Source organism: Loxodonta africana, chromosome 9, assembly GCF_030014295.1.
Source record: "Loxodonta africana isolate mLoxAfr1 chromosome 9, mLoxAfr1.hap2, whole genome shotgun sequence".
NCBI lineage: Eukaryota > Metazoa > Chordata > Mammalia > Proboscidea > Elephantidae > Loxodonta > Loxodonta africana.
Window position 1 is genome coordinate 110,039,385 of NC_087350.1, and position 24,669 is coordinate 110,064,053.

General features: G+C 44.1%; 1 protein-coding gene across 3 annotated transcripts in view; it reads right to left on the minus strand.

The window, feature by feature from the left end:
- Positions 1 to 815: 815 nt before the first annotated feature.
- The window catches only part of KDM4C (lysine demethylase 4C), a 391,685-nt gene continuing 367,831 nt past the window's right edge, over positions 816 to 24,669 (minus strand). For all 3 annotated transcript variants that reach the window (XM_010587948.3, XM_064290526.1, XM_023545269.2), the window contains 3 exons: positions 19,049 to 19,168; positions 15,168 to 15,260; positions 816 to 8,852 (listed from right to left, as the gene is read on the minus strand). In XM_010587948.3, the coding sequence (XP_010586250.1) occupies positions 8,676 to 8,852; positions 15,168 to 15,260; positions 19,049 to 19,168 (390 nt within the window). In that variant the 3' untranslated portion in view covers positions 816 to 8,675. The remainder of the gene's footprint in view (positions 8,853 to 15,167; positions 15,261 to 19,048; positions 19,169 to 24,669) is intronic.

Consider the following 24,669-nt stretch of genomic DNA (forward strand, 5'->3'; position numbering starts at 1 on the left):
CCCCTCCCCAGGAGTCCAAATGTCTCTGTTGCAGGTCAAACAAGAAACACTTCTCCCACCCAGATGGCCCATACCTGTGCCTTTTTGTAGCCTAGGGGAAGAAATTGTTTGCTCTTTAGAAGGTCAGGGAAGCCAGGAGCAGCCTTGGAGGACAGAAGAGCCTTCCTACCCTCTGGTGACACCTGGCTCTTCCCATGGGTAGGCATTGCAATGACATGATGACACCTTCTCTCTCCTCGGAGTCCTGCCTGTGTACACAATCAACTGCAGTTGGTAGAGTCTCCGCCCCTGTTCAGTTGTACAATGCTCTCAAGCTTGGTGATGCTCATCTAGTGCCTGAAGCTAAGACAAATGTCATCACTCCCTAGCCCAGGGAGAACATAAGTCTGGCTAAGTAGCATTCAACCAAGTGAACGCTGGCATTCAACCAGCTTGTGGAGGGTCTCTTATGTGCAGGGTTTCTGTAGATAGATAAGGCCCTGTGTATTAGGGAGTAGGTAACCCAAAAAATCAAACCCACTGCTACCAAGTAGATTCTGATTCATGGTGTTTCCATATGCTACAGAAGAGAACTGCTCCATAGGGTTTTCTTGGCTGCAATCTTTACAGAAGCAGATCACTAGGTCTTTCTTCTGTGGCACTGCTGTGTGGGTTCGAACTACCAACCTTTAGGTTAGTAGTTGAGCGCAAGCCGTTCGCACCACCCAGAGACCTTAAGGAGTAAAAACCAAAACCAAACCCACTGCCATCAAGTTGATTCTGACTCATAGCAACCCCATAGGGTTTTCTAAGGTTGTAAATCTCTGTAGAAGCAGACTGCCACATCTTTCTCTGGTGAACTGCTCGTGGTCTCAAACTACCGACCTTTCGGTTAACAGTGGATCCCTTTAACAACTGCACCACCATGGGGTGAGTAGTTGGGTATAAAATAAGAATACATATTCCTGAGTTTATGCTAATGGAGAAGGAACAACTTAGAAAAGGAGGGTAAGAATGGCTGCACAGCTTAAAGAATGTAATCAATGTCACTGAATTGTACATGTAGAAACGGTGGAATTGGTATATATTTTCCTGTGCCTATTCTCAACAACAACAACAAAGAATATCGGTCCTCATGCCTTATCTGAAACCTTTGAGGCTAGATGTGTTTTATGTGAATTCACAGTTTTTAGAATTTTATAAAAGTAATTTCATAAATACCGCCAAAATGATGAACAAATCAGTCTTTGAAGAAATACAACCAAAATGTTCCTTAGAAGTGAGGATGGCAAGACTTTTTCTTACTTTGGACACACCATCAGCAAAGACCAATCACTAGAAAAGGACATCATGTTTTGTAGAGGGTCAATGAAAACCAAACCCTCAATGAGATAGATTGACACAGTGGCTGTAACAATGGGCTCAAACACAACAACAAACAAGAAGATGACACAGGATAGAGCAAAATTTCATTCTGTTATACATAAGATCATCACGAGTCTGAGCAGACTCAATGGTGATTAACAACAACAACAAATTTAATGCACAATATTTTATAGTACCCAACACCCCACATAAATATTATGTAGTGTTACATTTAAATATTCATACTAAATGAGGTCAGTAAATAATATAAATAACCTCACATCAGATCAGGTCATGTCAAGTTTTGCTTCTAAACAAGTTATGAAAATTCTTCTAGAAGCAAAGGAAGTCTCCTCCCAGGTGAAGAGAGGGCTCCAGGAGAAAACAGGCCAGGGCCTGATCTGGAATGTGATGGATGCCTAAAACAGTCTGACTCCACAGTCTGGGGTCACTTTACATCCTTGAAGGGGCCTGGGTGGCAGTGACCTGAAAAATCTGACTCTATTGGAGCTCCTCAGGCTCCTCCCTGGTAGGTTTGAGGACCGTGGTCTTGGGGGATTTCTAGGTCAACCGGCATAACGTAGTTCATAAAGAAAATGTTCTACATCTGACCGCAGTGAGTAGCATCTAGGGTCTTAAAAGCTTGTGAGCAGCCATCTAAAATACATCTACTAGTTCCATCCCATCCAGAGCAAAGGAGAATGAAGAAAACCAAAGACATGGGAAATGTTAGTCCAAAGGAGTAATGGACCACAAGTACCACAGCCCCCATCAGCCTGAGCCCAGAACAACTAGATTGTGCCTGGCTACCATCACCAACTGGTCTGACAGGGATCCCAATAGAGGGTCTGGAAGAGGGTAGGAGAAAAATGTAGAACAAAATTCAAATTCACAAAAACAGACCAGTCTTGCTGGTCTGACAGAGACTAGAGGAACCCTGAGACTATGGCCCCCAGATACCCTTTATACTTAGAACTGAAACCACTCCCAAAGTTCACCATCCAAAGATTACATAGGTCTACAAAACAATTAACACATATGATAAACGTGCTCCTTAGCTCAATCACGTAAAAGAACTAAATGGGCAACATCTGCCCACAAGCCAAGGCAAAGGCAGGAAGGGACAGGAAAATGGGAAGAATGGAAACAGGGAACCTGGGGTAGAGAAGGGGAGAGTGTTGACACACCATGGAGATTGCAACCAATGTCACAAGACAATCTGTGTATAAATTGTTGAATGGGAAACTCATTTGCTCTGTAAAATTTCACCTAAAGCACACACACACAAAAAAAAGGAATAAAATTGGCCAATTTCAGCAAAAAAAAGTTCCACTGAAAGTAAGTCTGTCACAAAAGTACAAAGTATTATGATCCTTTTTATATGAAATAGGGAAATGTATACAGATCAAAGCTTAGTAGTAGTTACCAGGGATGGTGGCGGGAAAGGGGAAGCCATTGCTTGGGGGGTACTGAGTTTCTGTTAACGGCGGTGGAAGAATTGGCAAAAAGATAACGGTAATGATTGCACAACATGATGGACATAATCAATGTCACTGAACTGAATATGTAAAAATGGTTGAATTGGCAAACGTTTTTTTATACATATTTTTACCACAATTAAAAAAAAAGTTTCATTGAGCCATTATGAACACTCTTGAAACAAATGGAAACAAAGCAAAACAGGAAATCTCAGCAAAGAAACAGAAGACATAAAAAAGAAACTAATGGCAATTATGGAACTGAAAAATATAATAACCAAAATAAAAAAAACTCAATGGGCTCAGTAGTAGATTGGAGATGACACAGGAAAGAATCAGTGAGTTTAAAGATAAATCAACAGAATTTCCCCCTGAAGAGAAAAAAAATCAACTTAAAAAAAAAATGAATTCTCAGGGACCTGTGGTACAACAACAAAAGATCTAATATTCATATTATTGAAGTCCCAGGAGGAGAGAAGAGTGTGGGGTTAAAAAAAATAGATTCAAAGAGATAATGACGGAAAATTTCCAAGTTTGGTGAAAGGTATAAACCCACATTTGTGAAATTGAGCAAACCCCAATCAGGACAAGCCCAAATAAATCAAAATCAAGACACATCATAATCAAATTTCCAAAAATTAAAGTCGAAGGACAAACCTTGAAAGCAGGTAGAGAGAAACATTACCCACAAGGGAGCACAAGCTTGAATGATACCAGGTTTCTCACCTGAAACCACTTGAAATGCACTCACCACAGTCACTACTGGCCACCTGCCAGTCACATGATCTTCCTTGGACCCCACAGTATTTTGTCTGTTGACCACTCCTTTTTGAAATACTTCTCCCTTGACATCTGTGACATCACAGCATCATGTTTTTTCACCCCTCTGCCCTTCTTATCTCTCTCACTCACTCATAGGCTCCTCTTTTTCTACCCAACTCAAACCTGGGCTGTTTAACAACTTAGCTGTTCCCTAGGGTTCTCACCTCTGCTTGCTTTTCTTCTCCTGGGTCCTGCTCTCTCTCTCAGTGACCTCCCCTCCATTCCTCTGGTTTGCTTTTTTTTTAAAGTCAGGTTAGTTGAGGCATAATTAACATATAATAAAATCCATCCATTTTAGTACACAGCTCTATAAATCTTCACACATTTTGACCAAAATCAGGAATAAAAAGCTCCATCATAGCTGTTTGTTGCCAATCCCCTCCCCCTACCTCCAGCCTCTGGCAACCACCACTCTGTTTTCTGTCCCTATAGTTTTACCTTTTCTTGAATGTAATTCTCATGTCTTTTTCTAACGTCTGCCGATAAAGGTGATGCCTTCCAAATTTATATCTCTAACACTAACCTTTCTTTTGAGCTTCATGACTCATCTATCCAGTGTCTGTGGTCAGATTTAAGATCTTCCTCTTCTTCATGTGTTGAGAAAAGTTGTGTAATCCTAGGCAAGCTCTTAACCTCTCTGAGCCTTAGTGTCTCTTAGTTACTGAAACAAACAAACAAAAAAATCCAAAGCCATTGCCATCAAGTTAATTCTGACTCAGGGCAACCATTAGAGATGCTGTAACAAAAACACCACCAAGTGGGTGCCTTTAAAGAACAGAAATGTATTATCTCAGTATTGGAGACTAGACATCCAATTCAGGGCATTGGCTCTAGGGGGTTCCCTCCTTGTTGGTAGCCCTGGGCATTCCTTGGCTTGCAGATGGCTCCTCAGATGGCATTTGTCTTTCACCTGTCTATTCTGCTCTTTTATAAGACACCACTGAGATGGGATTAGGTTTGGACCCACCCTACTCCAGGATGACACAATAACACAACAAAAGAAAATCCCTATTTCCAAACAGGGTCATATTTCTGGGTGCAGGGGTTAGGGCTTCGACATAACTTTGGGGGGCACACAATTCAATCCATAACACTTTCCCTCCATAAAAGAGGGAAATAACGCTTACTTTACCAACTTCTTCAGGGAGGTTAATAAAAGAAAACGCCACTAAGGAGCCTACAAGGCTGGGTGTGCACAATAGTTGCTCAATCCATGATTACTGTCATTAATACTAGCTGCTCTGGAGGAGGGCCCTTTTCCTCAAGGTAGCAGCACCTTCTGAGGACAGAGCTTTGGGTTTCTGTGTTGCCTCCCATTTGCTGGAGAGTTCCAGCTTCCTGAGGTCAGAAATGGTTCCTATCATGGGTCAGTGCTGTGTGTCTCCTCAGCACGCTGGGTGACAGAATGCTAACACTCTCGATGACGGCGCATAGGAATTCTCAGAAGGGTTCTTGGCACAATTGAGTCTTGCATCTAACCAATTACTTCATGTAGTGAAAATGCCGCAGGATCTCTGGTTAGCTTCATGTTTATGGGCCTGATTTATATCTGAAATGGAGATTACTCCATTTCAGATCCCTTTTATTTAAAAGGCAAAAATAAAGCACAATGTTATCTTGCAGCAAATACTACTCCAACGATTATTCATAAGACCTCCAGGACATTTGCAGTAGCATACACACCACTGGCTTGTCCCACATCTGACAGGCACAGGGACAAACAGCAGACCCATGCGTTTCTATAAAAAAGCCAGTTGCCATTGAGTCGATTCCAACTCATGGTAACTCCGGATGTGTCAGAGTAGAACTCTGACCCATATAGTTTTCGGTTTTGAGAAGCAGATCACCAGTCCTTTGTTCCGAGGCAACTCTGGGTGGACTCGAACCTCCAGCTTTTGAGTTAGCAGCTTGAGTGTGTTAACCATTTGCACCACTCAGGGATGCCATTCACTCTTACACATTTTTGTACTCTGTGCCTTCCCATTTGTATACACCATAACCCAGTAGCAATTTATAATGTTTTGAGAGGTCATGTGATATTTTAGTGGGTGCTGCTTTTCAATTTCTCTCTAGTTAAACTAAAAAAAAAAAAAAAAGGTCCCTTACTACAAGCAGACTGACAAGGATCACACTGTCCTCATTTCAAGCACATATAACTCAAATGTTGTGAAATGGGCCAAGCAGTTTTTACTAATCCTCTAACCTCCAGAGAAAGGGTCTGCGATTAGAATTACATCCGAATTGTCACAGCTAAGCATTTTTTTTTTTTTTTTTTAAATACTAGAGGGACTTCAACTGATTTCATGGTACACGTACACACTAAAAACGCAGTTAGTGTGATGTAAAGAAATTAAAATTACAAGTAAGGTGTCATACGATAAGTGAAAAAGTTTTCACAGTATGTCTGGTCACAGAGCTAATAACCCCTTTCTGCATAATACGGTGAAACAAAGGTGCCGTTCTCAAGAGCCAGAGTGTGGTTGTGGCCGGCTCTGTTTTGCTCAGGCCACTGACAGCTGTACTTGGTTAGAGGCGCATTAGTTAAGTGAGACCATAAAAAACAGCTGTATTTGAGATCACATAAGAGGCTGCACATTTTCTCCCTGTGGCAGCCAATCAGAAATCTTGCTGACAAGTAAACTTGCACAGAACGAATGATCCTATTTAGATGAATTCCTCTTGATGCCTTACGCAGGCCTACTTTCCTGGCAACTTGTTGAGAGAGTACGTCCATTCCGTTCAAAACCTGGAGATAGAAAATTCGAGCTTGATCCCTTGCTAAAATAGATGACTATGCGGTGGAGAACGTGGAATGCTCATTCTGTGTATAAATAAGGCCGGTGGGCTCTTGACCAGCTCACAGTTTAGCCATGAGGCACGCTGGGAAATGAGCCCTCCACCAGCCATCTAGAGAACGGAGTTTAACTATTTCAGTCTTTCACTTCCTCCCCACATGCTTGACCCTGCCCCTGGGTTTTGCCACAGCACTTGATGTGGCCCACGAGATGCCAACCAACATGACCCTGAGGACAGAAATGTGCATGTGAGGCTGGGCTTGCTTGCTCTTTGGCCTCTGCCATTGACATGAGAAGAACATACCTGGGCTAGCTCACTGGGCCCCACAAAGGGCAGGAAGCACGTAAAGCAGATGTGTGAGCTAGCCCAACCCAACATCAGCCAATGATGGACTGCAATGATGAACTCATGAGCAAAATAAATGCTTCTTGTGCTGGACACTAAGATTCTCTGTTGTTTGTTATGCAGCTTAACTGGCCATAGTCACCAGAACCAGTCACTAAGGGCTGTAAACCTTGGTGGATCCCTTCCCCCACCTGTCCTCCTGAGCAGAGGGATTGGAGGAGGATTCCAACAGGCCCTCTGAATGATAACTGGGACCTAGAAAGGACCCCATGGTTGGTAAAGTGGAGGGCCAGCAAAAATGAGGGGAGCCCTTCACGAGATGGAGTGAAACAATGGGTGATCCACAACAATGGACTCAAACATACCAGCGATCATGAAGATAGCACAAGGTCGGGTAATGTTTTGTTCTGCTATATATAAGGTCTCTATGAGTTGGAGTCTACTCGACACCAACTAACAACAACAGAAACCTGGGGTGTAAAGTGCTCCAGAATCCAAGTCTCAGATTTATTCAAGGCCTATGAGGAGGAGCTGAGGAAAATGCTTCAGCTTGCCCTGAAGGCAGGCAAATTACTCCTACCCAGTGATGCTGCCCTAAATGTCTGGCATTGTGTCCACAGTTATCTAAAACATCAGTGGCAGGAAAAGAGTCTGAAAACCTGGGCCCTAGTCTGTTTTGAAGGACCCTGGTGGCACAACGGTTAAGCATTTAGCTGCTAACTGAAAGGTTGGTGGTTTGAACCCACCCAGCAGCTCCATGGGAGAAAGACCTGGCAATCTGCTTCTGTAAAGACTACAATCTAGAAAACCCTATGGGGCACTTCTACTCTGTCACACGGGGTCATCGTGAGTAGAAAATCAACTCAACAGCACCTAACAGCAACAGTCTGTCTTGATAAGCAGCGCCCCAATAAAACTTGTTTTTCTATAGGTTTACACCCAAATGACAAAGTCTGCAGGCAGGACTGGAGAAAATGGAAATCTTTATTTTTAAACACTAGTACATTTTCAGGCTGTTTTAAAAAGAAAAAAATCATATTAGTTCAAAACTATCCATCAAAGCATATTTATGTAAACTCTAATTTTACAAACACATAATGAAAGAAACATATCTTTTATAAATATCTATTCAGGATATGTGTTATGAAAAAAAAAGTGTTTAAAAATAACAGTCCCATATTTCCCTCTTTAAATATATAAAATCCCCCTACAATTCATAAGAATTCTTCTTCAAGAGCTGAACATTACTCAAAGGCCCGCCACTCAGTTCTCGTCAGACACAATCAAAAGGAATAGAGATATAAAAAATGTAAAAGTTCTGTACAAGGGAAATACAGATAGCACACGGGTAAATCTCATTACCATACATGCCATTTGTGGTTTAAAAATGTTTTATAAAAACTTTTTTTTTTTTTTTTTTAAACAAGTGAGGGTCCTTCCCTGACTATGGAAAATGTATAAATTACACCCTCCCCCCTGGGTAACGAGGCTCCTGTTGGCTGGAGAAGGGGGAACAAAGTCTCCATATGTTTCCCTGATTGGGGGGACCCTAAGCCAGACGGGGTACCCCCTCCTCTCTGGCAGTGGCTTTTATTTTCTGGTGGGTGATTCACTATTATTTCTTTTCACTTAGAAAAATTCTTTGGGATCACAGAAGACAGTTGCACGTTAAGTGAAAGCTTGCCTGGAGGATGGCTTGGGGTCATTATAGCCAATCAATACTATATGTATTTAGTGACTCTGGTGACCAAAATCTGGAAGCCAGGTGTACCACTGTCAGGACAGGCCTGTCACCCAACCCTCCTGCAACGTAGAGCGCAGCCCCCAGGCCGTCCCTCCACCTCTCCTCTTCCAGAGAGCTGTTTCCTAGCCTGCAGCAATGCACGTGGACTACTGTCTCTTCTGACACTTCTTCTGGAAAGAGCTCTTCAGAAAAGTGCGGTACACCGGGTCATCCACATATTCGTTCTTAAATCTGGAGCTCAGCACTCTTTGTCTCTTCTTCTCTCCTTGGATTATGTCCGCTCCATAAAATGTGTCTTCGAATCGCATATCAGAGGCTGTGGACTAAAAAGAGCCAGTGGTTACATCACAGAAAGGCATGACATTTGACCTTGGCGAGAGTGGACAGAGGTCTGGTCCAGTCAGCGGGGACAGGCCACAGGCTCACCCTGGATGCTTCAGACTCTCCCTGCCTCCCTCACCCCCATCTCCTTGGACTCGTGGCTCCATTTACCTTTCTCTGGGATCCTCAACCTCTGGATTGGACCCACAAACAAAACCAGGTTTAAAGTCTTCTCATTTTAAGACTCTTTCATTTTCTATCTCCCCTTTGGTTCCTGCCCAACGAGGTTTTTCAGAAATTAGTCAACCAAAAAAAAAAAAAAAAACCAAACCCAGTGCGGACGAGTCGATTCCGACTCCTAGCGACCCTATATGACAGAGTAGAACTGCCCCAGAGTTTCCGAGGAGCACCTGGTGGATTCGAACTACCAACCTCTTAGTTAGCAGCCGTAGCACTTAACCACTACGTCACGAGAGTTTCCAAATTAGTCAACAGTCATCTCTAATTCACCTGATTCTCGGAAACTGGTTTTGTCAAGGGCCTGGCTGCTGACTCCTACTACACTTTCTATCCTGATCTCACCTGACTACTTATCTAATTATTCCTTGAGACACTCCTCTCTGTGGCTTTTTTAAGTCCCTCCTCCTGCCAATCCTCTTCCTTCTCTGGCTGCTCATTTCTGATCTCTCAGGAGCTCCCCTTCCTGTGTACTCCACTCTAACGCCCCTGGGGTTTTGTGTTTGGCCCTCTCTTCTCCTCCTCTGTGCCCCGAACATTCATATCCACACTCATGGCTTCAGTTCCCCCATCTACTCCAAGACACTCCCACCTCTGCTCAGTTCAGATCTCCTGCTTTCCAAGCCTACGTGTCCAACTGTCCAGCAGGCATCTCAGAGTGTTTGTCCCACAGGCACTTCACATCAACCTATCCTAAACTGCACTCAATGTCTCCCTTCCCTATCGCTGTTCTCACTATGTCCTCCCCCTGTGCCCCATAAATGGCATCACCATCCCTCAGCCACCCAGTGACACTAGTCAGACACCTAAAAGTCAATGCAAACATCCCCTCGTCCCCACCTGCCCAGGCTCCCTCCCACGTTATCTCCCCCCATGCTTTCTTTATCCCTACTGATGCCAGGGTGCAGACCTTATACTTCCTCTCCTAAACCCCAACAAGGGTTGCTGCACCCCAATCTATTTTCCACAGAAACAACAGAAAAAAGCTCCCGAAAAACTGTCTGATGATACCACACCCCTACTAACAATCCTTCAATAACCTTCCACTTGCCCTCGAGATAGCATCGAAGCTCCTCAGGCTGGCCCTTCATAAAAACGCCAACACACACCAGTTGCTGAACTGGCTCCAGCTGATGGTGTGCATGTGTGTCAGAGTAGAACTGTGCTCCATAGAGTTTTCAATGACTGTGATCTTTCAGAAGTAGATCATCACTGGGCCTTTCTTCCTAGGAGCCTCTGGGTGGACTCAAACCACCAACCTTTTGATTAGCTGCTGAGCACATTAGCTGTTTGCACCACCTGGTAAATGGCATCATCTCTGCCTCATCTCGACAGGCATCCCATGCTCTGTTAGACTGAATTATCTGCAAAACTGGCTATACTTTGCTGGCACAGGGCCTCAGACCTGCCTGTCTTTGGACACACTATCTTCTCTCTGCCACAGGCAAAACTACAGGCCCTTCTTTTGGGTTCCTACACAACTCTATGCTTCACGGCAATACGACAACGGCAGTGAAGATAAGGGGCAGCTTAGCTTCTCCACATCAGGGCTCCTTGTGGGTGAGGAACCTGGGACTGGATACCGAATCTTATGTGTGCCGAACACTCAGCCACTGCGCAGTGAGGGTTTGCTCAGTGAAGGAATGTGGGGTGTTCTGTGATCTCAGGGAAAGCCTAAGGTCTACATGGTTGTTGTTGTCAGTTGGCCATGAGTTGGCTCCGACTCATGACAACCCCACAGTATCACCCAAGGACCCCTTACAGTCTGTACTATTATTGTTTGGTGTCGTTGTGTTGATTTCAACTCACAGCCACCCCATGTGACAGGGTAGAGCTGCCCTACAGGGTTTTCTAGGCTGTAATCTTTATGGCAGAAACCCTGGTGGCATAGTGGTTAAGAGCTATGGCTGATAACCAAAAGGTCGGCAGTTCCAATCCACTAGGTGCTCCTTGGAAACTGTATGGGGCAGTTCTACTCTGTCCAGTAGGGTCACTATGAGTTGCAATCAACTCGACAGCAACGGGTCTGTTTTTTTTATTTTTGAATCTTTACGGAAGCAGACTGCCAGGTCTTTTCTCCTGCAGAGCCACCAGGTGGCTTCAAACTGACAACCTCTCGGTTAGCAGCCAAGTGCTTACCTCTTGTGCCTCCAGGACTCCTTAAAGTGTACAGTAAAGCTCTATTTTTGCCTCCTAATGTCCTACTAGGAATACTTGTGGGCACAAATGGTTAAGCACTTGACTACTAACTGAAAAGCTGGCAGTTTGAAACCACCCAGTGGCACCTCGGAAGAAAGGCCTGGAGATCTGTGCCCAAAAGGTCACAGCCTTGAAAACCCTACAGAGCAGTTCTACTCTGCACACATGGGGTGGCCATGAGTCGGAACCGACTCGACAGCAACTAACAACAATGCCCTACTAGTCTACCTCCTAAAATGCACTCCCAACTGGCTCTCACTGAGGTGGCTCACTTCTGATGATGTCAACACACAGTGCACGTCCCTGTGTCACCAAGGCCACCTCCCTGGGTGATGATGGAGGCAGAGTCCAGCGTTAAGGGCTTGAAAACACATCATCAATCATGACAGGGATAAAAACAATGAAATGGCTTCAAAGACACTTGGAAACTAAAAGGTAGACTCAAGTGTAAGGTTGTGTGCCTTCCCAGCCGGCTCATGAGACGTTATCCAGGATAACAGGCTGCCTCCACAGACTTCCCAGACCCAGCCACGTTGTACAAGGTTGACTCGGGAAGAAAACTGAGATGGTGGCTTGGTTGGGCTCCCTCAGGCATTAGGAAAAAATAGCTGTGTTTCTGTCATTCTTGGCAAAGGACTTCCTCTAAGTGATCTTTCACTTTTATAAGCGCTGAAATTGCCAAACCCAAACCAAAAGCCAAACCCACTGCCGTCGAGTCGATTCCGACTCATAGCGACCCTACAGAACAGAGTAGAATTGCCCCATAGAGTTTCCAAGGAGCCGACCTTTTGGTTAGCAGCCATAGCACTTAACCACTATGCCACCACGGTTTCCGAAGTTACCAAAGGAGAAAATAAAACATCTATGGAGGCACTGCCACTGTGCAGAATGGCAAAAGCCGGGCTCTCAGATAGTCATAAAACTGCTTACAGTGGCTCTAGTTAATTATGCACTGTTGCTATGGTGATTCTGGGGGACAATAAAAGGTAATGGGGCCGCTTCTGAAGTTAGTGGAAAAGAACCTTAGTACAATTGCTGAGGTGGACTGCTGACTCTTTTGAAAAATTTCTCTCCATGTCAGCTTGTGTCTGAGTAAGCAAAAGTCGTTAAAACATGGAGGCCTCCCATTGAGGGCTGCCAGCCTACACCCCTTAAAAAAAATTTTTTTTCCACTAATCAAAATATCCTCCATCAATGAGTTTTCCAATTAGATTTATTTCACTGACTAGGAAAAAAAAAAAAAAAGCATTATAGACAGGCTAAGCAAGGGCCAGGGGATTCTAGGCCAATGTGAAGACAAAGCAGGTTTGCTACAACAGGAGACAGAGGTCTGGGATTCAGTAAGAACCCAAGTGGCCAACTGGATTTAGTGACAGTGAGCCTGTGTTCCTGAAGAGAGTTTCCACTAGGCTCAGCTGTATGACATCACACATCGTATTCTGAGTGTATGCATGTGAGTTATGTATTTTCACTTTTTTTAACTAATTTTCTCCAAGAATTAAAAAAAAAAAAAAAGTTGAATGTTGGTGTTAATTACTCAGAGAACTGACCATTACAAAGCTCACGAGCTGTGTTCAGATAAAGCCACCTGTGAGGGCTTCCAGATATCTGAGCCAAATCTATTGTGAACCAAGAGATACTGATCACAGCAGTACAGGAAAGAGCTGTCTTCTAATGTCATCAAGAAATGCTGCTTGAGCTCTACAAGACCCAGCTGGTAGGGTGCTAAAGCGTAAATGGATGAGAAAATCAAAGGCCTGGGAGAGACTAGCAGGTGGTCACCTACTCCATTCCCCCTCCTCTAAAGAGGAAGGAAAGAAGGGAGGGAGACAGGGATAGAGGAAAGGAGGGTTGGCCCTTTGAAGGCAGGAACATGGAATGGGAGGCAGCCATCTCTAGCATCTTGAAAAGGACAGTTGTTCTCAAGAGATTTCTAGATCTGGGAACACTGACCAGTGATCTGGGTTTTCTAGGTCATTGTTAGGGTTAGCTCACGTAAGACGATAGGAATATTTGATTTCTCCCTCCTCTGTGGTGTATCAGCTGGTGGTTAACCCACTTTCGGTCATGCGGTTCCGTACACACTACATTTCTGAGCTGGTGTATAACAACTGTTATTATCACTGTTCCCTTCTTCACTTTGAAAGACCTTCCTCTTAAGGATGTAGGTGTGAAGGAAAATCAGTTCACACCTGATACAGCTACCTGGTCTTAGGATCCCATCTGACAGGAGAGGAACTAAATGTGTAACTGAATGATTATGGAAATCCATAGGCTTTTTCCCAACACAGTCTATGGTAACTCCATCACTGCAGAAAAGTATATCATAAGCATGTACTGAAAACTAAGGCTGCTATTTATTCAGAAAATTGTTTTTTAAATTTTATTCCAAATAAAAATCCCTTTCATTCAAATTTCCCTATTTGAGATACAGTGGCTACAACAGTGGGCCCAAACATAGAAACAACTGTGAGGATGGCACAGGACTGGGCAGTGTTTCGTTCTGTTGTGCACAGAGTCGCTATGAGTCGGACCCAACTCGACAGCACCTAACAGCAACAAAACCTCCCAGGCGCAGTCAATGTAATAACTCTAAATGAATAAAACTGACTTTATTTCATGGTCCACTAAATATTTTATGATACAATAATATAAAACTTAAGTTACTGTGAATTATATTTTTCAACAATCTTGGTTTTGATTATCAGTCCATGTTTATTCCTCTTTTAATGGTGCATACAGGACTTGAGAAGCCCCAACAATGGACTTGAAATATACCAGTGATCATGAAGATGGTACAGGACCCGGCAGTGTTTCATTCTGTTATACGTTAGAGAGCCATGGGTTGGAGCTGAATCAATGGCAACTAACAACAACACAGGACTAGAAACTAACAATATTTTTACCTTAAAAACACTGCTTTCGCATTCCCACGCCATTGTTTGGGCTTTGTTTTCCCCTTCTATTAAGAAAGTGAGAGCCTAGCTTAATTCTGAAATGACACAAGAGCAGTGAGCTTCTGAGGAAGACGCTAATCAACATAGGATAAGGTAACAGGTAAGGGGCCACCGCCATGCTGTCCCCTTTAATCTACTGTATGCTTTCTTTTAATGTTGCCTCTACTAACGTAATTGTAAAGGCCTTGATGGTACAGTAAAACTTGGGCAAGCCGGAACCTGTGTAAGGTGGAAACCTGTCAGGGAAGGAAAACTCAAAGTATTTTCCACTAAAATAAGCAAAAGGAAAGTGGTAAGGCTGCATGCACCCTGTCAAAGGCAGAAAACTGGTGAGACCCGGAAAAATAAAGCAGTCCCATCAAGTTCTGGTTCCCACCGGTTTCACTGTATCTTTGTACGACCCCAGAGCCTTACAGAGTGCATATAAAACCGAAACCTCACTGCTGTCAGGTCGATTCTAACTCATAGGGACCCTACAGGACGGAACAGAACTGCCCCATAGGGTTTCCCTAGGCTGTAATCTTGATGCAAGCACATCGCCACATCCTTCTCCCCTGGAATGGCTGGTCGGTTCGAACCGCAGACCTTCTGGTTAGTAGCCCAGTGCTCTAACCACTGTGCCCCCAGGGCTCCTTAGAGTGCACATATTCATATTCAAGAACTATTTTCTGTATGCTAATAAATTTTACACAAAGAAGTGTCACTTGGCTTCATTAGAAAGAACAAACAAGGCAGGTGCTCCAGGTTCCCAGTTTTTTGCTGCATTTGAGGTTCGCGGTCAGCAGGTTTCAATATGGGAAGTTGCACTGGCTTTCAATGGAACCATCTAAAGGCCCGGGTACATTTCCAGACGGACTGGGGAAGCACAGGGAGCAGACAAGGCATTCACACGGAGGGTCCCTGGGGGCGCTTGTCAGCACTTACGAAACGAGCCTTCACTCTCTTGGGCAATTCTTCGTCTAAGGTGTAGATGTCCTCTCTCTTCATGGCTATCTGGGATCCATCTTCAAACTCAACCTAACGGAAAGTAAGCCATCATGAAATGAATTTAAAACAACAAGCAAGCACTGGCCATTTTTTAACGGTTCCATTCAGCTGCGTTAAAAAAAAAATGAACAAAAGAGCTTAACAGAGCAACAAGGAAACCAGCCCAGGAAGTAAGAAGAGCCCTTTCCTCATTGCACTAAGAACAAAATGCCTTTTTAAAACAGGCCAAACTTCTGAAAATGAGTGTCTTGGAATATGTGATATAAAAATGTATCCCCTCCGAAGCACAGTCAAAGAAAAGTAGCTGCTGTTTAAATGATTTCTCAGAATCTGAGATCGTGACAACTTTATCATTGAGATGGGTGGGATCTGTTAGTATCTTTTTTTTTTTTTTTTTTTAGAGGCTCTGATAACGTAACAGGGAGGATTATTTCTCTCTAGGAAAGAAAAGATATTTTTACCCACATATAATAATTCTCCCAGATAAACAGCTTCTCAAGGTCCTATAGAACTTTAGCTTTGAAAGTTCACTTTGGTCAAATTCAATCAAACAGGCCAGGAAAATCCCAGTTTCTCCATTTCATAACATGTAAGCCACACTGACATGTGAAAACACACTGGTATCTAAAATGAAAATGTTTAAAACTCTCCCCACCCCAAGCTAACCAAAAGTTAGCAAATAATTTTAAAACCAGTTGTTGTGACGTTTTAGGAGATATTTGGAGACCCACAGACAAGTGACAGTGGCTGACAGAAACCTAGAGCTTCTGGTGGCAATTCACTAGAAGCCTGATTCAAAGTGAAAAGCTCCATTCTGGGGCTTCAGGTTGAATCCAACATGAACCCTTTTAGGAGAAAACAATGAAGGACATGCAGGCAGAGAAGAAGGCCCAGTGTGTTCTAATTATGAACCATCTGTGACTTCTTTGAAGTGCCTCACTTTTTTGTTTGTCTGAATTTTTTACTTCTGAGAAATAAAGCTGGCACATCTAGTTAAAAAGTAAGTTAAACCAGGCAGCAGCTGTATTACATTAATAAGAAAAACCTGCTGGGGTTTGAGGACTATATTAAAATAAAGACAAAATAATTAATATTACTTGCTAACATTTGACTAAAAAGCGATAGGGTGGAATTAGGCCTCGGACACAGGAGAACTCTGCCTGTTGCTTTCCAGGAGAGTGAGGACAGGGAGGGTTTTCTTCCTGGCCTTGTGTTAGCAGACCGAATGAATATTTAATTAGGCTGAGGCATCGGCTCATTATACAATTCCACAGCATAGCTAGAACCACCTGTGCAGAACTTCTATTTTACATCATTTGAAAATTCTCAAATAGGTGAGTATAAAACTAAAAGGGGGTATGGCCTACCAGGATGTGGGTGACCAGACACTGAGGGATTTCCTAAGATGCGGGACTTTCAGGGATACAATGGGGACAGTCCTAGGCAAACTGAGATGGTTGTTCACCCTAAGTTGGCACAGAGCTGAGCATAAATTCTGGCCCTTCTCTTTACCAGCTGTGTGCCTTGAATAAATTATTAAAAACTCTGAGCCCTTTATTCCTCATTTGTAAAATAGAAGTCAATAACACCTATCTTTTAAGGCTACTACGAAGGTTAGAGGGATCTCTGGTGATGCAGCGGTTAAGCACTCAGCTGCTAACCCAAAAGTGGATGGTTCGAACCCACCAGCTGCTTCACGGGAGAAAGATGTGGCAGTCTGCTTCCATAAAGGTTGCGGCCTCAGAAACCCTCAGGGAGAGTTCTACTCTGTCCTATAGGGTCGCTAAGAGTCAGAATTGACTCCATGGCAGTGGGATTGGTTTTGGTTAGTATGAGGGTCAAAATCAACCACAAAAACAAAACAACAACACATGTTTAGACTATCTGGCACTGTGCAATAGATACTTAAGTTATATCTATTTTCATAAATGTCTCTACGTATTCAATGGTGAAGCTGAATAATTAGATACAAAACACAAAATGATCTCAAAAGACCATTTGGTTTAATGTGGAATTTTAAACCACTTATGCTTGAGAGACATTTTTAATATTAGTCTTAACTTTTTCACGGAGTCTATAAATGCGCCCAAAGTTTTATGGTGATAACCCAACCAAGTGATAGGCCACCACAAATTCAGCAGAGTTAACACACTGATTACTAATTAGCCTGGATTTCAACATGTCCTCATCATGTGATACTCTTCATGTAGCAAGTAGCTTTGCTGTAAGAAGCTTCATGTTTGGACTTATTGTTTAATTGGGATTATTTTCTCTTGAATAATGTAGCAATGCATCTGTTCCAGGAGATGCCAGTATTATACACCTATCTTGCAATTTTTGCCTAATTCTGAACATTCTGTTGCAAAGAGCACCTGGAGCTAGACTATTGTAAAGAACCTGAGTCTGCAACTTAACACTGTCCCCAGCAGTGGGAGAAATGGGTTTTAGACACACACCCCCCCATACATATACACACCCATACACATATACACCCACACACACATACATACAAACACACACACACATACAATGTATATGTACACATTCTCTCTTCCTCATTCCCTTTGGATTTTTCCAGATGATGAGAAAAGTTCTCCCCTAAGTTTTCCAAACTTCTTTGGACAAATTTCATTACACTGCGCTCCAGCTCCTGCTGCGGTGTCTTATCAAGTACTTGGCCATTTAAGCCCCTGTCCCTTATAAGTGTTTGAACAATTTATCAGCTACAATTGGTGGTCTTATCATCCTTAAGCTGTTTTTCAACTAACAGGCCTGGACCTTCTTGCTCTTTCTCCTTTTACTTCAATCTCTGTTTTCACTCGACTCTTAGCCCCAGAATGCTGATTTCTGCCTCAGTATTACTGAAAATACTACAATCCCTTGGTTCTAATAAGCGTGTCCCTGTTAAAACCTCCCTGAAGGAATATAAATGCACACGTGCGATCCATGTTGTTTCCCTTCTTAGAGCTTAATTCATTCTCCTTTCTGGTAGGGATAAAATACTTCCATTTTTTAACTTGGACCCATGCTCTTCAATAACATGCAGAGTTGCCTAGCAGAGAGAACGCTGAAGTGAGAGCTGTACGTTCATTAAACCAGGGCTCCTTCAAGCCATGGTGGAGCACAAACACAGCTTCTCATTACACCAGTAGGCCACTTTGGTGCCGAGGCACCGTGGGTGCAGGTTTGCTGAGAAGCCCAATGGGTGGTTCTGTCCCGCAGGCACACACTGCCAATTTGAGGCTGTGGGCTGATGAAGAGTGATCCATCACTGCCTGGGCTTCAGGTGAGATGAACCAACCACTCAGTCTCTCCCCACATAATGCAAAATCAGGAAAACAGCTGGTCATCCAGTGGCTTATCTTCTTAGCATACCCCCATTTCTTGTAACTGTACCAGTCACCAAATGTTATTAGTGTTTCCCAGAGTCTAACTAGGTAACAGAACTCCAGGACTTCAACCCGGGTTATCAGACACTGAATCCCTGCCTCCTTTATAGAATTACCCAAAACCAACAAGCCAGCTGCTGCCAAGGCGATTCCGACTCATGCTGACCCCACGTGTGCAGAGCAGACCTGCTCCTCAGGTTACATAGCTGTGACCTTTCAGCAGCAGATCACCAGGCCCTTCCTAACAAGGTGCCTCTGGGTGGGTCCCAGCTGCCAGTTTTTCCCTTGGTAGCCACATGCTTAACCGTTTGCACCACCAGGGACGCCTATAAATAACAGATGTCTCAAATTCTCGTGGCCTTGATACACCATCTGCTCTGTGGCCTCTCACGTCCACTCCGCAAGCATCACACCAAGTGCGGCACCCACCTGGTACATGTGGGCAACGTTTGAGCCCAGATATTTTGCCCCGTAGAGTTTGCCATCGGGCCACTTGACCTGGACGACTTCTCCCTCGGCCGGGGGGCCCAGCTTCACGCAGTCTCGGCTCTGCAGGAGAAACAGGGAGAGGCTTTTCAAGGTGAGTGCCTAAGTGACTGCATGTAGAACTGAGCAACGGATGAAATCCTGGCAATTAAAGGGAGTTATTGCCTCTGTGTTTATGGATTATGATCCTGGCCCGGTATTCAGAGGAAGAGCTAAAGGCCAGAGAAGTACTTAAAGAGTCAGCCTACATCATAAAGTTGCAAAGGAACCTCCAAAATCCAAACGGGAAAAAACAGTTGCATTTACATTTGCTATGTGACAAAGAACCGTTGCAGAGGAGAGTAGCTGAAATATGCATAGGAACCTTTAGCTGAGGAATAGGCCAGCTAATGATATGTAATACCTGACATTTCTACAGCACATCACCGTTAACAAAATGCTTTAACATACATCTGGTGTGACCCTCATAGCAGGGCTCTGAACCGGCTCAGAACAGTTCAGTAATTGCTGACACAAATGAGCGCCGCGTACTCGCTGCATAGCAACCAAATCTGTTGCTCGCTGGTTTTTAACCCAAGTAGAAAACCAAACAGCAGTGCCCCGCTCAAAGATGGCAGCCGGCCGTACAGCTTTTAATGTGTGTTGCTCTCCACAGTCCTGCCAGTAACCCAGTCTCCCACATGGATCCCAAAAGTTTCAGCAGCCTGATGCCGGAGACATCAAGTCACAATATTTGACCTCAAGACATGCAGAACTGAAAGGGTGGATTGTAGAAATGTCTTCCATGTATGCTCACGGGGTTATCGGCTCACTTTTCATTGCCCTTTTAAAGATGTACGAGGTACCAGGAACATTGGGAAGCACCTGCACAGTTCCCTGCACCACCTGTGACTATGAAAAAAAAAAAAAACTAGTCGCCTTAGATTTGACTCCGACTCATGGCAACCCAGGTGTGTCACAGTAGAACTGTGCTCCATTGGGTTTTCAGTGACTGATTCCAAGGTGCCTCTGGGTAGAGTCAAACTTTCAACCTTTCAGTTAGTGGTGACTGCGGTAACCGTCTGTACCACGCAGGGATTCCAGGTTCCATGTTCCCTCAGACATAAGTAACACCCTCCAATATCTGCTTTATTAATAACAAAGGTAATATTTCTAATATCTTGTCTCTGTAGATTAATTTTCCTCAGGCAGGAGGTGCAGTGCTATTTACTGGGGTTTTTCTTGAATCCTAACAGAGGCAAGTCACAGTCTCAGGGAATAGGGGTTACACCCCCCAGGTACTCACCTACCATGAGACACACCCACAACTCCGAGAGGGAGGGCTGGGGCATTCCTTTATAACTCAGGTCCTTAGCATTGCAGAATGGACCTTTGACAGAAGACTATTCACCTCCAAAATATAACTCCCCAAAACCAATCCTGACCTACAATTTTAGGTACCATATCACTAAGGTGAGGCAAGGAGTCACAGAAATGTGGCCTAAACAAAGTATAGATTATAAGTGAGTGATATGGCATAAAAACATACAATCGTTAATAAACTAAATGTATGCGACCTTACCAAGTGACAAGCAATTATTCTAGGGGAATAAAAAAGGCTTTAAAAAATTAAATGTCTAAGATACAGTTTGACATAACCCAACCCACTGCCATCGAGTCGATTCTGACTCATAGGGACCCTATAGGACAGAGTAGAACTGCCCCATAGAGTTTCCAAGGAATAAGGAATACTAATGGTCAATTAACCCTTTTTAACTCACAACAAATCCTGAAAGTCTCTGACATCCTCACTGCTCAGTCTCCACCTAGCTTTGCTCTTTATCTGCCACAAAAATCAAGTCATGCTCTTTCAGGTCAAACTATAGGGTAGACACTAAAGTTTGCTTTTCAACCTTCTTGCTTTTGGACGGTTTTTTTTTTTCATGGAAAAAAAAAATTACCAACCAACTAGACCACAACCAATCTTGTTCCATGAACTTCTCCCCCTCTCCCCAATCAGGGGGCATAATTCTTCACCTTGATGGTTCTCTCTTCACCCATTGCCACGGCATTTAGCTGGAAGCGGATAGGTTTTGATTTGCATATAACATTATTTAGTGAGCATCATTCATACATTATTTACAACCTACCTACTTTTAAAACAGATTTAAGACAGCTCAGAGTAAAACACATCTAGTTTTCTCCGTAAAGAAATGGTTTCAGCTTATCAGCTGTCTCAGATTTTGAGTTTCCCAGAAACTTTCTAGGACTACACAGGGAATGGACCATTTAACCAAGAACGAAATTAGGAACACGTTAACTGATGAAGAGAGACTGAAAGAAGGTTTGATATTTAGGCTCCCCTGATTCCTCAGAAGCAGAAGCTACAGGGCGTTCCCAACACTGTCACAATTATGAGTTCATTATCTGCTTACTGGCCACCTACCGTGTGTGAGACACTAGAAGAGGTCCTAATATCCAGCTGCCTGAGCTAGGGACAGACAGCAGGCAGCTCTTCCACACTCGGAGGCCTGCCATACTGAACCCCACAGCTCTGCAAGGTGTGAGATGGACGCGGAACGGGTAGATGGTGTGGAGGGCAGGGCTCTTATCTTGATTTATGGGTCAGGTTTCTGAGTAAGATTTCGTTTGGGAGCAAAGGTTTCTGTTAACAATAAAACTTTGACAATGACAGGATTTAGTTCATGGAAGGCAACAGCTTGAGCAGGTGCCCTCTTCCTTGAAGATCTTCAGCTGGCTCACACCTCCCGGGGCTGGGCATGAGGGCCCAGTTTAGAGCAGGACTTCTCAAGTGTGGCCCCAGCTACCTGGGACACATTTAAAATAAAGGTCCAGGCTCCCCTCATAGCACAACGTGTCCTGGGTGATTTTTTTAAGCATTCTAGAATTTGAGATGAATTATATTTCATAAAATGCTAGTGAATTCTTCCCTAATGCAGTTCTTGACGTGTTACTGGAACAAGTTAACACCTGAGCTGGCAAATTACATGCATTAACAGCCTCGACTAATGCCTTTTTCTCAGTTGCTGTGTAGATCCTCAGAAGTGGTTGGCCTTCACCTGACATAAACAGCTCTTTACCATTTGCTAGCCCTGGTGGTGCAGTGGTTAAAGGGATCAACTGCTAACCGAAAGGTCAGCAGTTTGCAAACCACCAGCTGCTCTGTGGGAGAAAGATGTGGCAGTCTGCTTCCGTAGAGATTTACAGCCTTAGAAACCCTACGAGGTCACTACGATTATGGCTTGGTTTTTCTGTGCTGCCTCCGGGATGTGTAAACTCCTGGAAAATCTACCAGAACCTTGTTCACAAGGACACTGTTGACTGGAGCTGTCAGAAAGCCCATAGCTGAAGTACTAAGTAGATGATGGAAACATTAAAGACAAAATGGTTATCACAGTCAAGGGTCAACTTCTGGATATGATCAGTTACTTAAAGGAATAAGATGGGTCCATCAACTCAGGCAAGACCTGAGTTGAGACTCTGGTGTGCAAAAGCCCAACAACTGTGTTCCCTGAGGCTGTTCCAGGCAGTGGGACAGTCATCACATTTCTGCCAAAGTCAGGGCTTAACTCCTGCACGTGTCCACAAACTAAAGAGGAAAGCCCAACAACCGTCTCAACTATTTGGATTCCGAAGTTCACTGTGTTCTTGGAACTCTTTTGGGAGCCCTTAGAAAGGAGCCCCCAGAAGCTGCTATGCTTGAATGTCACCTGTCTGCGGCATAGCCTCTCCCATTCCCAACTCTACTCCCAGCAATATAAGCCACAGCACAGGCAGCCTATCAGCCCTTGAAGGCTGATATGAAGACACAGTGCATGAATTGCCAGGAGTTAACGGGCAAGTAGTTTGGGGCCTCTGACAGTCCCCCTTGGGAAAAATACTTAAGTGACCTGGAGCAAAATGCTGTGAGCAGGTACTAGCATGTCGGGGAACAAAGACCTGCTCATTACTGGATCTAGCTGGGATGAACAAGACTGAGCAATGGCCAAGTAATCGCTGCAATGGCTTCCTTACATTTGTTTGACTGCCCAACCTCTGCACCCCTCCCTCCCCTTCATTGTCGTAGTTGGAGACAGGGATGACCGCCATGACAGATGCTGAAGAACACCAGAGACACTCTTTCCTGGCAGCAGAGGCATCAGCAGTAACAGGGGCTTGTAGATGGCTGCCCCTGCCCAGGATTTACAACCTGTCACCAGAGATGAGAAAAACAGGTAGAGGGGAGAAAACTGCTGTGCTAGTGGCAGAGTCCAGGTCCAGGGCTGCCAATGCTGGGAGGCAGCTGTGTCCTTCCTGGCCAGATTCTGTGCCGCGGTCCTCCCTGGTCCAGTTAGGCAGGCTCCCTTATTCTTCTTTGCTTTCTGAGCCTTGTTTGTCAGCATGCCTGGAGATTCTGTGAGCTCACCAACAACCTTCCACTACATTTCTGTAGTGCCTAAATCAGTTAGTCAGTTTCTGTTGCTTGCAACTAAGGACCCTGACTGTAAGTAGTCACTGGTTTGGATGACAGCGCATTCCTCTTCTCACAAAGTGAGGAAGAACCCTTTCACATAACAATGGGGTGTGGAAGTGGAGGGCTTCCCACACCACACCTGAGCCTCATTCAAAGGGACCATGAGTAAAACCAGCCCCACCACTCCACCCCCCAAAAAAGTCAGTTGCCATCAACTCCAACTCATGGCTACCCCATGTGTGTCAGAGTTGAACAGTGCTCCATAGGGTTTGTAGCAGCTGATTTTTTGGAAGCAGATAACCAGGCCTTTCTTCTGTGGCATTCTGGGTGGACTTGAACCTACAACGTTTCAGTTAGCAGCTGAACATGTTAACCATTTTCACCACCCAGGGATGCTCCTCTCCCCGATAAATGGGAGCATATTCACAGGCCAGAGACCAGGCAGTGCAAATGACAAAGGCCAGCCTTGTGGCTTCATTGCCAGCTATTCCCGGTGAGTCTCCATCAATGTTCCTCCTTCTAAAGGTTCCCTTGCTGTGCTACATGCAGATGTATGCTAAAATCTCCCGTGTGTTAGTTAAAAACATGGAAAGGTTTTTGCACAAAGAGATACTATTTCACCCCCACTAGGATGGCTTTTTTTAGGATGGCTATTGTCAGAAAAACAGAAAACAACAAGTGTTGGTGAGGATGGGGAGAAATTAAAACTTTCACTCACTGCTGGTGGGAATATAAAATGGGGCAGCTGCTGTGTAAAACATTTTGGTGATTCTTCAAAGAGTTACACATAGAATTTCCATATGACCAAGCGATTCCAAGGTACATCCAAAAACCGTAGAAGGAGGGAGTAAAACAGGTAACGTGTAAGCCAGTGTTCCTAGCGGTACTATCCACAGTGGCCAAAAGGTGGGAACAGCCCAGGTCCGTCAACAGATGAATGGATAAACAAAATGTGATGCATTCATACAATGGACTATTATTCAGCAATGAAAAGAAATGAAGTTCTCTAGAAATCCTGGGCGTGCACACACACACACACACACTTTTCTTTATAACCAGAAAAAGGGCCTCCATTTTTAGTTAAATGAAATCTTGGTGAAATTTCTCAACA